The sequence below is a fragment of the Ammospiza caudacuta genome, chromosome 7, assembly GCF_027887145.1.
Source record: "Ammospiza caudacuta isolate bAmmCau1 chromosome 7, bAmmCau1.pri, whole genome shotgun sequence".
In the NCBI taxonomy this organism is placed as follows: Eukaryota; Metazoa; Chordata; class Aves; order Passeriformes; family Passerellidae; genus Ammospiza; species Ammospiza caudacuta.
Genome location: NC_080599.1, coordinates 24697724 through 24712841, shown reverse-complemented (window position 1 = coordinate 24712841; position 15118 = coordinate 24697724). Strand labels below are relative to the sequence as shown.

The window sequence follows — 15118 nt, the reverse complement described above, 5'->3', positions numbered from 1 at the left end:
GCAAGGAAGAACAAAGTGTCCCAAGCTCCAGACTCAAACCTGCAGTAATGTTCTGTCAGCTGATTATGGCAGGGCTGATCCTACCTGGTCCACAACTTCTGGATAGGAAAAGAATTCCCAGAGGCCTGAGTTACAAACACCCCTTCAGCTGGACCCTGACAGATTACAACAGCTTCTGCCTGTCTGGCAGAGGAAAAGAGCCCAGATTGTACAGACAAGTCTTGAGTTTCACTTTTTCTGCCCTTCCAAACACGTGGGAATAGTTGCATTGGCTTGGAAAAGGTATTCAATACCTTTGGCTCCTTAAAAGGAGCTGTAAGAGTAATAAGAGTAATCAAAAGTATTTCCCACAAGGGCCTTCAGTTAAACTTCCTTTTTAGCCTAATTTACTGTGATCAGAACAATCTTTTGCCCCAGGTAACTAATTTAGGACTGCTTTTATCCTACTAACACTGAAGTGTGTTACCTGCAAGCAATGTCTGCCAACACTATCCACTTAAAAACCCAAAAGTGCCACTAGGGAACGTGAAATTCTCTCCTTCCATTTAGCTTTCAATGTGCTCCCAGGTGATCTTTGGAAAAGAACTGTAAGCACTGCATTTTTGAAGGAAACATTGCTGTATCACTGATTCAGGAACCCTTCAGTGGGTTCTTCCTTTTTGAAACTAGAGAATAACTCTCCACCAAAGCAATCTGGAATTGAAGAGAGTAGAAGAGGCAGCAACTTCTGTCTGGCCTGAGAGAGCACAGGATGTTTTGCATTATCAGGAGTGTATTAATCCTATTACTTCTACTGTAAAGTTTCAGAGATGGATAAGGATAATAACCCCTCATATTCTGCTCTTAGATAAACCTAACACTGGGGGCCAGAGTGAACACCAAACTTGGGAGAAATGGCAACCACTGCTGACAGCTGTTCAAGTGGAATGCACAGAGATAACAAAACTGAGTGTGGGGCAAAGAAAGGACAAAGGCAAGCTCGTTTGGCTGGAATGCTGCCATGTATTTAAGGAAACCAGAACTGCCAACACTTGGCAGCTTTGCTCCTTCACAGAAGAGATCTTAGCTCAGAGTTACTATTGACAACTCACCACAAACTTCAGCTGAAGGTCCAGTGTGGTCCCTTGTCCCTGTACCTTTCTGCAGCACACAACCACTGTAAGCTCTGAGCAGACAACTACCTAGAGTGACTACACAATTCACTACGATTTGGGCACAAACTGAAGTTCACTAGCAGCCGTGTCACCGCTCCTTCCTGTTCTCCTGGGATCAGCTCCTGCCTGGAGGCAGAACCTTGGAAACAGACCTGAATGCAGAGTTACATGTGCAACCTGGAGCTACAGCTGCACCCAGGCAGGACTGCCTGGCTTTTAACTCAGAGGGCATTTTATCTGTGCTATTTTGTTACCTTAACATGCCCTCTCTCTGGATCATAGCTGGCCAGGTTTTAGGAATGATGCATTTTAGGAACGGGCTGTTTCACCCAAAATGCTGAACACTGTTGGCCCTGTCCCACCTCCTGGATGCTGTGCTGGCAGTAAGGCTTGGACAGTCTGGGAAGCAACCTCCATGCCTCAGTGTGAAAAGGAGGTGAGCATAAAAGCAGGTAACTCCACAGCCTTCCCACAGTGCTGGTTCTGTGACCACAGCCGTGCTGGGATCAGGGCTAAGTTCTGTTACCTAAGTCTAAACTGTCCCTTCCAAGTACAACAGGCAGCTCAAAACGGTCAAACTCCAGCTTGGGAGGAAGGAGTGGTTTACTGGAACAGGGTGTGGTGGAAGTCTGTAACATCCTGATGAACAAACCCATCTGCATTATTCAGTAGCACAGTGAGTGGGGTAGGACTCCGTGACCATGGTGGCAGCAACCCCGGATTTATCATCTTCTGCTAACTCAGCCTCCTCCACCTTGATCACTGCAGCAGCTGGAACCTCTTCTCCCACCTGGATCTCTCCAGGGAGATGCACAGGGCCCTCTGCCTGTGCCCCCACGTAGGTTGGGGTGCTGTACTTCATGAGAACAGTCTTGAACTGTGCCAGGGGCGCGTTGGTGCGCACTCCCATGGGGTCAAAGTGGGTTCTGCTCACACGGTATCCGGCCTCTGACAGATAGTTCAGGAACTTATTTAACCTGGGAAGAAAGGCAGCAAAACCAAAGCCCTGCATTTAGAACAGATGTGGTGCTGCCAGGGCTGACTCAGAACAAGCTGTGTGTCAGCGTCAGACTGGGCTGAGGGTGAAGCCACACTTACTTTGGCATGTTCATGCCCTTGATGCTGTGCCGGTGGATGTTGTAGTAGAACGGGGGGTGCTCGGCGCTGTGCTCGGCCCGCTGCCGCTTTGCCGTGCCCCGCAGCACCTCCTCGCTTTTCCTCTTGCCTGCTCCACAACACGGCCACAGAAACCACTCAGCACTCATAAAAACACCTCAGACAAAAGCCTCAGACAGCACACACAAAAACAAAGTCACGCAGCAACTTCAGCTGTGTGGCTGCTTTTCTAAGCTGGTGTTTGCAGAGGTAAAATTTGGCCTGAATTTAATCAACAGGCCATTTTCAGGAGTAACAAGTAAATTAAAGTGGCCTTCATAGACTATTAGGCATTCTGCTTTTACCAATAAATATGATTCTAGATAAAATAAAATCAGTACTGGGTGGGAAAAAACTCCACAGAGTGCAATACTGTTAAATATAAAAAAAGCTACACCAAAATGCTCCACTTACCATGTACTAAGTAAGATTCTGCAGAAGTATTTGGTGTTCTAATATATACGCCACACTCTTCTAGAATACAATTAGACGGCAAAATTAATTCTACTGTTAAGTGGCAAAATGCTTTAATTACACAGAATGAAATAATTCAATTATTCAATAATGCATTCAACTCTATGGATACACTGCTGTTAAGTAACTTATCAGAGATCAGCATCTCTAAAAATCACCACAAAGCCAGTCCTCTCTGTGAACAGGCTGCCCCTTTTCTTACCTTGTTTGTTCTCATCACCAGGACTGTGGGTAGAAAAATGTTTGGGAGTTGTGCACTCTGCTTCAGAAACTAATGTCTTCAGAAGTGGCTGAGCTTCATCCAAGCCATACTGCACAGCTTCCAGGAGCATCCTCCTGAGGAATCCAGTGTTAAAGAGAGCTCCTGACCTATGAGACGTGAGAGAAATCAAAAGTTAAGGCTTCTTAATGGAAGCCACTCCATTCTCTTGCCCAGATTGATCAGCAACTATGTAACACTGCATTACATTTTTTTGCAACAACAACAACACTGGTCTTGTTTAAAACAATAATTAAAAAAGATTTATTCTTGTTTCTACAAATATGAATTAACAAGCAATGTAGTATTTATTACCATCAGCACACGTAATGATTTATTTAATAAATTCTCCACAAGTTTTGAGTAACAGGAGTTAGGCAAATAGAGGAACACAGAGGCAGGTTCTCTTGTGCAGGACATATTCCTTAAGTGCACTGAATGTGAAATTTAAAATGTATTACTATTTATTAACTGGTTTAAACAAAAGGAAAAACTGAACACCCTGCTCAATTCAAATCTACACTCTGTTTCCTGAGCTCCTGCTGATTGCTGTACCTCCTTTTGTAGTGCTAAAATAAAAAATGTTATGGTATGAACAGCTGTGCTTCAGAGCTCCTGGGCCAGAGTGACTCTCCAAATGTGTCCTTAGATGTGAACTTACCAGAGAGGACCAAGAAGCACTGCTGTCTTCCCAGGCATGCTGCCATGGCAGTCACAGGGCAGCTGCTGGTAAGGGTTTTCTGCAGCACAAAAACAGCATGTAAATTGTTAGGCAATAGCCAGCCATGCCTGTGTTACTGCACAGACACAGAGATGCAGTGGGAGCTCATTTCAGTGAGGTATTTGGAAAAGCAACAGCACAAGTGTGACACTATTTTCACTTCTGCCAAGCAGCTCATGGTGGGATTTAGTGATTGATGACATGATAGGTAATCAGTGTTAAAACAGGAGTGCAATTTTTGTCCCCTGTCTTCGCTAACCTGTATGTGGGGACAGCCCATTAACAACAGCAGGGGAAAACTAGACTGCTCAGTCCACTGCATTTTAAGGAACTGAAATGCAGCAGAAAAGCAATCTGACACCAAAAGCTATCCAGTTGCTGCCATCTGAAGGAATCCAATAGTATCAAAGGCTATCCCTATCCTAGGGCTTTTCCTGAAGTGCAGATCCATAGATCCGTGAACATACCAGGCATCCTAGCAGCTCCAGCAGCAAGAGCAGGCTGGGAGGTTGTCCTGTGTAGAAACAAATCCCAGAATGGTTTGGGTTGGAAGGAACCTTACAGCCCATCCAGTGCCACCCCCTGCCAGGGCAGGGACACCTTCCACTAGCCCAGGCTGCTGAAAACCCTGTCCAACCTGGCCTTGGACACCTCCAGGGATGGGACAGTCACAACCTGAGCAATTTGTGCCACAAATCCAGTCCATTTACAGGAAAATCCATCCAGACAACTGATCCAGCCCATGGCCATGAAGCACAGCCCCCTCTCCATCTCACACATACCACTCACTGTTACATACAAGGGAATTGCTACTAATGGGATGTAAATATAAACAAGGCACAGAACAGAAAACAACAAAAGAAAAGCCATTTACCTTCCACCATATTGCCCTCTTTCTGGAAAACCCTCTCTTCACACCACTGGCAGTGAATGAGGTATCGGACCTTCTTTGCTGAATCATCCGCAGGGGTTGGGCCCCGTAACACTCTGACCACCACCAGAACAAAGTGTTCCAGAGATACTGCCAGCAGCACTTCAATGCCCTTGTTACAGCGAGCTGCAGCCCTGGGGGGACAAACACACACAAAGCCCAAATTGTGCTGAATTCAGCAGGCAAACACTGCCATGGACACCTGAACCTGCTGCACGCTTCTTGAGCTCGTTCCCTTCCTAGAGAGAGGTACTGAAGAGTTGAGAAAGAACACTTCCTCCTGCTCTCAAGTGCCTCATTTTGTGGCCTTCCTGGCAGGCCAAGCAAATCTAATTTTACTTCTTTTTATCACAGCTAGAAATAGTGGTCTGCCACCTGCATCATCACATGAGCAGGGAGAGGAGGACAAGGGAAATCTAAACATGTTCGGCTCAGCATTTGTGCTCTGGCATTCTCAAAGCCTCTAATGATTTAACTTCCTCCTCATCTTTCCTGAGAAGTTGTCCCTTCCTCTTGCCTGTACCTTTTTTCTCCATTAGGTTTTAGGTCTTAATTTAACAGACTGAGTTTAGTTAGGGCATCTATATGCAAATAACTGATTTCACAAGTTAGTAATCACATCCATCTTTTTAACCTCAAGTATGAGGGTCTGCAGTGAACATCAGGTTCCACTGAAGGAAGTCTAACTGAAAGGCTTAGCTAGAAGCCATTCAAGCAGTTTATTTTGTATTTAGGAAATCCTGTGGAGCTCTAAAATGGCAACACTGATAGAGAAATATAAAAGTTTGCAAGTCTGGATATTTTTTTTTTCACATTACCATCCCACCCCCCCCACCCTACTGATGCATTTTTGCCTTGCCCGGTCACAAATTATTTTGAATAATTACCCAATAATTTTTTTCCCTAACTGGAAACGGTTTAGCAGTACCTGGTGACAGCAGCAATCACAGCCCTGGCTGCCAGCTCCTTGTAGTACTCTGTTCTGACAATATTGCAGCCATAGTGGCGCAGGGCCACGTGCTGAGCCTTGGCATAGAGGGAGCTGATGTCTGTGGATGTCAGTGACACAATCCCAAGGTTCCTCACGTTTCTAAAGGCAGAGTCCAGATAATTCACAGAAGTTCCAAAGGGGTCCAAATGGCTGAAAAGAAAGGATGTACCACTGAGTGTCTATAAATGCTGCAGAGTCTGGCTTTACACTGAGGAAAACACTGTTTTAAACCCTTCACCTATGATCACATTTGAAACAGAAAGAAGGAACAGGACTAAAACTTCCAGCAATGCTCAGATCTGAATGTCAGTCATTATAACACAAAAAAATCCCACTACTTATTTTGATATCTGTTTGAATGCATGCATCTATACCCAACCTGGAAGAATGAGCCTGCTTTAATTCAAAGTTAATATGCTGCAAAATAGATAAAAACAGGAGATGCAACAAACAGCATTTTAAACTAAAAACAAGTTTAAAAAAAAGACCAAAACTAATTTGGCATTTCCCTTCAGCAAACAGACAATGAAGTTATTAAAAAAAAAAAAAACCCAGCCTGGGTTAAAATTTTCATGTATATTTGTAACCCATTCTGAATGTCATAAAAACTAATATTTTTCCAGCACTTTCAAAAACATTTAAGATTAAAGTTCTGTCCCCACACCATTTCTGGGACAAAATTACATTTCAAGTGACTGCTGGTTGATTCTTTTATCATGCCAATTTCTCCAAATAATCACATACTGGCAAGTGGGGTAGGGTGTGTCATTACCAAACCAGAAAATTGACAGAAACATTCAACACTTACATAAAATCAAATGATCTCAAATGCATGACAACATTGGCATCCATTTTTGTCACCTCAATGGTGTCACTATTTTCTTCTCCATTTCCCACAGTTTCACCATTGTCTTCTTCCCTACTGTTCAGTTTCACCTTCATTTTGTTTAAATGACAATTTTCCTTAATCATTGTCACAGAATTTTCATTACAATCATTAATTGTAACTTTCACAGAACTTCTGAGGTGCTTTGCCCACTGCAACCCCATGATTCCTGTGGAAAAACAGAATTTAGGGGCAATAAGACAACTGATTTTAAGACCACTGAACTTTAATATTATTTACAGCCTTTTTAAAAGCCTTAATACAGCTTTTGACAGCTGTCTTTTTGTATGGAAGCTCAGGACTCTCTGCCTGAGGAAGAGAATTATTGCATATCTCACATTATTTTTGGGTACGTGATGTCAGTTATGAATTTCTGCTGCTTCCTCCTATTGGATATTAACCAAAATATTAAAGAAATGGACTTTACCAGTGGCACCAAAAGCATCCAAACATTCAATGGGTTTGCGCTCCCCAGCAAGCACGGCCAGAGCACAGAATATCAACTGCCTGGAAGACAAAAATGGCCACAGTCTATAAGTTGAGAGAACAGTTTTATTTCCTTCTTCTTATTTATCTCCCTTTAACCTAACAGTGGGATATTGAAGCTAAACTCCACTTTTTACAGGGAAGAACTGTAAATAAAAACCTCAGCTATGCTGAAAAGTTGAATTCTACAGCACAGTATTATTAAAGTAAGATCTACTAATTACAGGAAAATACTGAACTCCAAAAATGACACTATTTCACATATAGTGATTTTGGGTATAAATATTATTTGTCAAGAAGTGTTTTCTGATGAGAAATTCCTTTCTCCTTCCCTCTGAACAGAAGTTTTGCAAGGATGCTTTTCAAAACACAGATTTTTCACTACAAGCTCCCCATCCCTCTGATGCATCCTCCCACTCCCTGCTCTCTCACCTGTTGAGTTTCATTTTAGGATTAAAATAGGAATCTGTTTTCTGGGGTGTGGAGTGGTTGGGAAGAACCTGCACATCTGTGGCTGACTCCTTCACCACGTTGTAAGATGACTTGGGAGCACGAACTGGAACAAGGAATTGAGGCAGAAAGAAAGAATTGGTGAGAATTGAAATTAATATTAACACAGTTGGTAAATTACACTAAAAAACTGCTCCCATAAAGCAAGAAGTCTGGGTTATGCTGCAATCCAACCAGCACATGAACCAATTTACAAGGATGAGGGGAGAAGCAGGAAACAATTGATCTTCTAATCTTAAAAGTGGCAAATAAAGATCATGCTCTACCACAATTTTCTTCTCATAAAACATCAGATTTGTTTCTCAGTTGGGCTCTTATGTATCCACTCCAGTTTAAGAAAGCCAGCCCCTGAGCCTGAGACTTAGCACATTTGTTTTGCATGTTTAAACATAATACATTGCTAATTAATTAAAACCCTGCTAACAAAGTCCTGAATGTGTCTTAATGAACTGCAAAAATCCTTGATCTGTTTTAAATTATTGAACAGCCACACAAAATGTGCATAAACTGTAAGGCACATGGACAGTTCCAGCACCAGAGCTCTGTGCAGACAGCCTGTGGCAAAACAAGCTTTCAGATCTGACAACTGTAAACACAGGCTGCCACTCCTCTGAGCAATTCATCCACAGTCTAAAATGTACGTAGGAACAGCCAGGAAAAATTTGTACCAACTGGATATGACCCTGCCTCTCTCAGGGCTTGCAAACACACTCATGGTGTATCTGCTCCACCTTCAGGGGCCCCAAGAGCTGCCCAGTGCGTACAGATCACAAAACCTCTGGATTTCTCCTCCCTCTGTGAGGAAAAACTCCCTCATGCATTTTGTTAAAAACGCTAAATGGGCCATTCTTTACTCACAGCTCTGAAGGGAAGCACACAGAGATCAATGTATTTCACAGCACAAAATCTATAAAGATATGGACTGTGGTACTACTATCGCTTTTCAGACATCCCAACTGATGCCCAGGCATCAAACTACTGGCACTCCAATTATTTAAAATGTTTTTAACCTAGTTTATGCAAGTTTAGAAACCAAAGTCTCATTATGGACCAAGTCAGGTAGGATTGCAATTTACCAAAGAACTACTGACACCTCTATCATGTCTTTCTGAGACTGGAAAAAACTTGTTTTGGGAACCCAGGCTGTTCAGTCTGGATAAAAAGCTAAGAATTTCTCATTGCAGAAAGATTTACTCCAGACTTTTTTTTCCTGTAGATTCCATGTCCCTCACTCTTTTGGAGACACAGAAGCTGGTCCTTACAACATTAAGGGTGAGGGGAGTACTATTATCTCAATAAGAACACAGGAACTGGTGAATGCAAGACTAAATCACAACTCTGATGAAACAAAAGTTCTGAAATATCAAGGGCAGATTTTTCATTAGAAAGGCTAACTCTGTTTCTGAATTTTTCCTGTGTAACTGCAGGTGGTATATGACAGAAGAAGACTGAATGTTTCCTGTCAGAGCTCACCTGTGCTAAACCTGGACTCAGTCTCTCCTTTATTCACGTGCCGATTGATGTGACCGATCATGTCAGTTCTCCGGACTATTGTTGCTGAGCAGATGATGCAGTGGTAATGAGCTCCCATCTTGGACAATGTCTGTAAAATAGATCCTTTCTTATAGTTCCAGAATACATAAAACATGCTTGAAGTAGAACTGAACACAGGCATATGAGAAGTCATCTGTTACCTCTAGGGCACACAAAATATCTGGAATGTACAGCCAGAGCTGAGCTAGGCAGCTGCCCCCCACAGTGAGAGAGGTACAGCCCCATGCAGCTACCCAAGGGCTCCATCACACACCCTGGACCAACAAGCTTTTGGCATCACACAGGGGAGCAAGATGTATTTGGAGACTAAGGAGATCTCAAAAGTTCCCCTCAGTCACCCAATTTCCCCATTTGTACAGTAACAGGAATTTCTGGGATTCAGCAGTTTTACCTGGTCTCCAGCAAGGTTGGGTTTTACTGGCCGACAGGATAAGTGACAGATGCACATTCTGTACCCTGGAAAACAAATGCCATCCCAGAACAGTAAATGAACAGCATGTCTGTGGCCTGCAACACATGCTCTCCCTTCAGACTTCACCAGACAGCAACAATAGAACATCACCAATTATCTGGGACATCCCCCCTCTGCACAGGGAAATTTATCAGCTAATTATACATTTTAAACTTTAGAATGCAAAGAATTTAGTTTATTAAAATAAGTCTCTGAGCATCTTATAAAGCTACACCAAATCTCCAGTTCAAAAGTACCAGTAAGTCTTTCACAAAAATCTTGTTACCTGGCTTAAAGACTTGTGTGAAGACTCAATCTCTAAACATATGTTGCACAGTTAAAGAAGACCAAAATGAGATACCTGATACTCCAGCTGGAAAATTTATAGTTCAACTTTATCTTGCCCATCCTCTAAACAGTCACTTGATTTGCCACAAACCCATACACCTGGATTTTTAAAAAACACACACTGCTCACTTTATTTTCCTTCCTAAACTTCTTGCAGGGATTTTAATGCATGTCACAAGCAGATCACAGAGTTAATTCAAAAACAATTAAAGCTACTAAATACTGATACTACACAAAGACTCCAAGTGTTTATCAGAACCCATGGAATCTTTATGATGCACCAAAACTGATCACCCATGTGTGTCTGATTATTATTAATATATAACTAAAACTTTTATTGAAGTAGTTTTCATTACACAGATATTTTAAATTTTATGGTAATTTTCAAAATATGGCTCCAATTCAGAGCTGCTAAGAAAATGCTTAAGTCAAGAGGAATTTTGAAAGATGAAACACAGAACATATGCACAATTTCTTCTAGTATTTACCATTCAAACCCAATTGCCATTACCTTCAAATTCAACAGAAACCTTCCAGTGCAAATTCTGCAAGTGACGATGGAGTTTGTGGCTATAGCAAGCTTTGAATTTCTCCTCAGGACACAATGGACAAGGCTTCCTTTCATCTGAAAATACAATTAAAAACGATGAGAAACATGAAATGCAGTTACCAATAGTGTTACCTGAGAAGCAGGCCAAGAGAAAAAAGGCTGAAAGTAAAATCAACATGAGTTAAAGATGAAATCCTCAGGGAACATTCTACTTCATGCACAAACTTCAAATTTATGGGTTGCCTCTTTCTCCTCCATAGAATATAGACCAAAATCACTATAAACTTTTAAAATCTTTAACTTCTACAACCTTTGGGTTTTGGGTTCTAGTATATATTTTCCTCCAGCAACATGAAGCTATAATGAAACTTCTGAAAAGTACTGAGAAACAACAGAACTTTACAGATGACATGCAAGACTTGAAATGTTGAAAAAAATCCACCAAACCAAAATCCCAAACAAGTCAGGAGGTTAAAACAAAATTTTGTTGTTCCAGCTCCTGGATCTTTTGGATAAAACAAGAAGATATCTATTTAAGCTGCAAAATAAGGCAATGTACCCTATATAAAAGAACTTTAGAAAATATAAAATAATTCTTGAAAATCCTGCATGTGAGACACAAAAAGCAAAGGCAAGGCTGTGCAATGAATGTGTTGAAGCCCTTGAAGTACTAACCTAAATAAAAACTAGCTGAATGACAAACAACCTCTCAGGCAGAATTTAGGAGAAGAACAAGAGAATAAACCATAAAGCCTTTTTTCACAAAACTCCTCATCTTTAAATATCATAAATATATGTAGTGTGAAAAAATCTGAAGGAAACTGTAAATACCTGTAACACGAAGTTCTGTGTTCTGGGACACTGCTGTGGACAACTCACCTTCTCTCAGGTCAGCCAGTTTCTCTAGATCAGCAAGGTGTCTCTGAATTGAAATATGTTTGTCTAAAAAAAACACCCCAGAAATATTTAGAAATTAAGCATTCTTAGTTTAAAAATTGCTTTTAGTTTACTGGTACTTTTCTATGCAGCACATCAAATCCAGCACTGTTAGAGAATGACTGCAGGACAGACTGAAATACTTGTTTTTTGTCCTTTTACTTCCATGGCAGCACAAATGCCTGCAAAAATTATCTCCAGAATAGCTCTTTAATAGGATCCATATATTTTCATATATTTCTACTTCTTTTTAATACTGACACACAAACTTTCTAAGACTGAAAAATCCTAATTTGAAAAAAAAAAAAAAAAACAGCTGAAAAGATCAAGTCACATTCCCTTTACACCTGGTTTTACTGCTCAGCATTGTTAGTGAATGCAAATCATGCATAAAAGCAGTACAAAAACATCATATGAAGTCATTGGCAAAACTAAATATCAACTATAAGTGGACCAAATTTAAGAACAATTATTCACTGTGGAGCCAGGATATATTAAATTCTACCATTTTTTTCTTTCATTTAGTAAACAATTTAACCTCTAGATCTACCACCTGATTTTTCAACTTATCAGTCAGCATTTGCCAATCCCAAGAAAATTAGGTTGAAATCTGCTTTATTGATTCCAGCACACACAACTTCCCAGTCCACTGTAACAGAGATTCTGTAACAACTTTAAGCTTTACAATGTTTTTACAGGATAAATTTTCAGGTTTTCTTATGCCAGACAAAGCAACTGATGCATGTGGTCAGAATAGAGAGGTGAGTTTTAAAATGAGATTTCACACACTCCCTTTACCTTTCCTCCCGAGTATTTCTACCTTTCCTCCAGCACATGGCACAAATATTAAGAGTTTATTAACAAACCTCGTGGGTAATCAGATGATAGATCCAAAATGTTGCTATCAGATTCCCTTGGGCGTTCTTCCTCTGCTCCTCTGTCTTCAGCTTCCAATTCTGACTCAGGAATTTTCACATCAACGTTTTTGCTTTTCATGTTTTCAGAGACCAAACCATCTTAAACACACAAAACAAAAACACAATAAAAGTGTCATTGATGTAACTGAACTATACAAACACTCTCATTTGTTTTCAATAATCTGGTGCTGACTAAAAGCATGAAAGGAAAAAAATTATGTAGGAGAATAGTATGAGATGAACTTTCACTCCAATTATCCTTGGAAACCACTGTGGAATAATGTAACCCTTGACAGCTGAAATGACTATTCACACATCAGTATCAGATGTTTAAGGTGAACAAAATAACATTTACACTGGCAGGTAGCAGTGAAGCAAGGCAAGCAGGCAAGGAGGAGCTCCAAATTCCCCAGACCATTTGCTATCAAAGAAGGTTGATAACAGTTTAGTTCATGAATCAAGCAGTATGAAAGAAGGGACTAAAGGAGGAATTTGCTATCAGCAGCGGCAGTGATGAGGTAAGTACTGGTGCCATCAGCATTTGCAACTGAATTACTTCCTGGGGCAGTACAGATGGACCTGGTGAAGAATTTCAAGCATTTCAAGAGCCTGAGAGATGGGGAGATAAACTGCCGAGAATAGTCAAACCCAGGGAAAATAACTGAAGGAAGAGGTAGAAATCCCCAGAAGGCATGGTCTGACCCCGTCCAAGAGATATAAGGAAGCACTAGAAAAGGATTCAGAAAGCCACATAAATCTATAAATATTGTCCTGCTCCCAGCTAGTGAAGTTTCTACCATGGGTAACAAGAAACAAAGCTCAGGCATTGCTTTGCAACTACTGAGATGCAACAGAGCAGGCCAAGGCTTTGCAGCCTGGATGGGACAGACAGGAGGTGCAGAGAGGGCACAAAAGGCAACCACGGGCTGTCTGTCCCTACAGAGAAACTGGGATGCACCTCATGGAGAAAACAAGGACCTACAAACTGGTTTGTGTTGGAAGTTACTTCCTGAGGATGCAGGAATGGATGGTTGTTCTCTGGATGTGGAGGGAACAACCTGGGATAGTGGGAGGTGTCCCTGCCCAGAGCAGGGGCTGCAACAGGATGGGCTTTAAGGTTCCTTCCAACCCAAACCGTTCCATGATTCTCTGATTTCTCTGGTCTTCCCTATCCACCTAGTCCTGATCACAGCCTAAGACAGGCTGGAAGGATCTTACAGCAGTTCTTCAGATTCCTCTGAGCTACTTTTGTTTGTTTTCTTTTAAACATTGCTGTTGGGTAAAAATGCCTGTTATTATGAAAACTGGCAGAAAAAGAAAATGGCAGGAATACCTCAAGACAGGGGCTCAAAAACCTGAAAAAACAGAAGCACAGAGTAAAATTATTCTACCTATCTTAAAGATCTATCAGGAGGTGAATTGCTACAAAGAGACTGTTGTTGTGCTCCTCACAGACCTGTTTTAAGATAGCAACTCACCTAAGAAATATTTGCATAGAGCCTAATGCTCTATTAAAAAGTTGCAGGTAATAGTTTCTACTATCTAAATGCTTTATTAAAATAAAGACAGAAAGGAAACGAGTAAGTAAAAGCATGTTTGGTAAGAAATCCCTAACAACTATTGATTAGTTGGGGAAAAGTGGAAACAGTTACAAAAATGTATAGTGAGAGCACAGCAGTGACAAAAAACCAGCAGATTTGGACTTTCTGCATCTTCAGAGCACGTGGAGAGGTTAAAATGATTGAAAAGGATAATACGAATATATGAAAAAATCAGCTAGTTAATATGTAAATGTACAAGGAGAGAGGTAAACTTTCACACTGAATGATGAAGAAAGGCAGGCTCAGGATTTTTTAAATGCCCACCAGGAATCACTGATCACACACAAACAGAATAAGGCTTCTTCAGAGAACCTAAGGTACACTGACACGAGTAAAAGAATTAGAAGAGTCAGTTCACTCCAACCGTAAGGCTGCAGCAGCAAAGGGCTGGCAGCAAGGGCTCACTTGGGGAACTGGAAGTCCAGCAAAACCAATTTACAGAATCCCAGAGAGGGTCAGGTCGGAAGGACCACGGTGGTCCAACCTCCCTGCTCCAGCAGGCCCCTCCTGGAGCACATAGCGCAAACACCTTTCGGTTTAAAAAGCCGCGAGGAAAGATGCGCGCCTGAGCCCGCGCGGCCCGCGCCGCACTTCGGGCTCCCCAAGGGACCTCATGGAACAATAAATGATCCCCAAAGGCAAAGTATCGGTAGGTTTGGGGAAGAAAGAAGCGACAGGAGCGCGGGTTCAAGCGTAGCGAGGCCCGGCGGGAACACGTGTGGCCCGGCACTGCGCTGGGAAAACGGGAGAAGCGGGAGCCTGCGCCTCCCAGGGCTCCCCGGCGCGGGCGGATGGGGACGGCGAGCGGCCGCGGGGCGTAAATTCAAACCGGCTCGGGCTCTAAATTCAAACCGGCTCGGGCTCTAAATTCAAACCAGCTCGGGGTGTAAATTCAAACCGGCCCGGGCTGTAAATTCAAACCCGCCCGGGCTCCGCATGGCGCCCGCCCGCGCTCAGCCCCGGCACGGAGGGCCCGGCTTCCCCCACCCGCCCGATCCCTGCCCGCTCTCACTGAGCGCCGCCGCCTCGCCGCCGCCTTCACGGTCATGGTTGTGGTTTTCCTCCTCTTCCTCCTCCTGCTGCTCCTGCCGCCGCCCCAGCTCGGCCTCCGCCGCCTCTAGGGCTGCCTCTGCCGCCTCCAGCGCTGCCATGTTCCCGGCGCGGAGCCGCCGCGGAGCTCTCACGCCGAGGGCG

General features: G+C 42.5%; 2 protein-coding genes across 3 annotated transcripts in view; one reads left to right on the top strand and one right to left on the bottom strand.

Moving 5' to 3' along the window:
- Positions 1–658: 658 nt before the first annotated feature.
- Positions 659–15075, bottom strand: TRMT1L (tRNA methyltransferase 1 like). 2 transcript variants are annotated; one of them, XM_058808169.1, is made up of 16 exons: positions 14937–15075; positions 12273–12422; positions 11302–11412; positions 10432–10545; positions 9513–9577; positions 9041–9170; positions 7490–7613; positions 6999–7078; positions 6494–6740; positions 5623–5835; positions 4638–4828; positions 3704–3782; positions 2986–3152; positions 2724–2783; positions 2253–2379; positions 659–2131 (listed from the first exon to the last, which is right to left on the bottom strand). In XM_058808169.1, the coding sequence occupies exons 1-16, from the start codon at positions 15073–15075 to the stop codon at positions 1816–1818; spliced, it is 2313 nt and encodes a 770-aa protein (XP_058664152.1). In that variant the 3' UTR covers positions 659–1815. The 2 variants fall into 2 exon arrangements, with proteins under 2 accessions (XP_058664152.1, XP_058664153.1); XM_058808170.1 differs by having other exon boundaries at positions 660–2131; positions 11350–11412; positions 14937–15032.
- Positions 15074–15118, top strand: part of SWT1 (SWT1 RNA endoribonuclease homolog) — a 24975-nt gene continuing 24930 nt past the window's right edge. The window contains 1 exon segment of the mRNA XM_058808167.1: positions 15074–15116. Within this exon segment, the coding sequence (XP_058664150.1) occupies positions 15074–15116 (43 nt within the window).

Coding starts and splice junctions, on each gene's coding strand:
- TRMT1L (XM_058808169.1), bottom strand. CDS start 15,075: ATGGCAGCGCTGGAGGCGGCAGAGGCAGCCCTAGAGGCGGCGGAGGCC. Junction 9,578..10,431: donor GGTTTCTGTTGAATTTGAAG/GTAATGGCAATT, acceptor TTTGTTTTCCAG/GGTACAGAATGTGCATCTGT. Junction 4,829..5,622: donor GTGATTGCTGCTGTCACCAG/GTACTGCTAAAC, acceptor TTGTCCCCCCAG/GGCTGCAGCTCGCTGTAACA.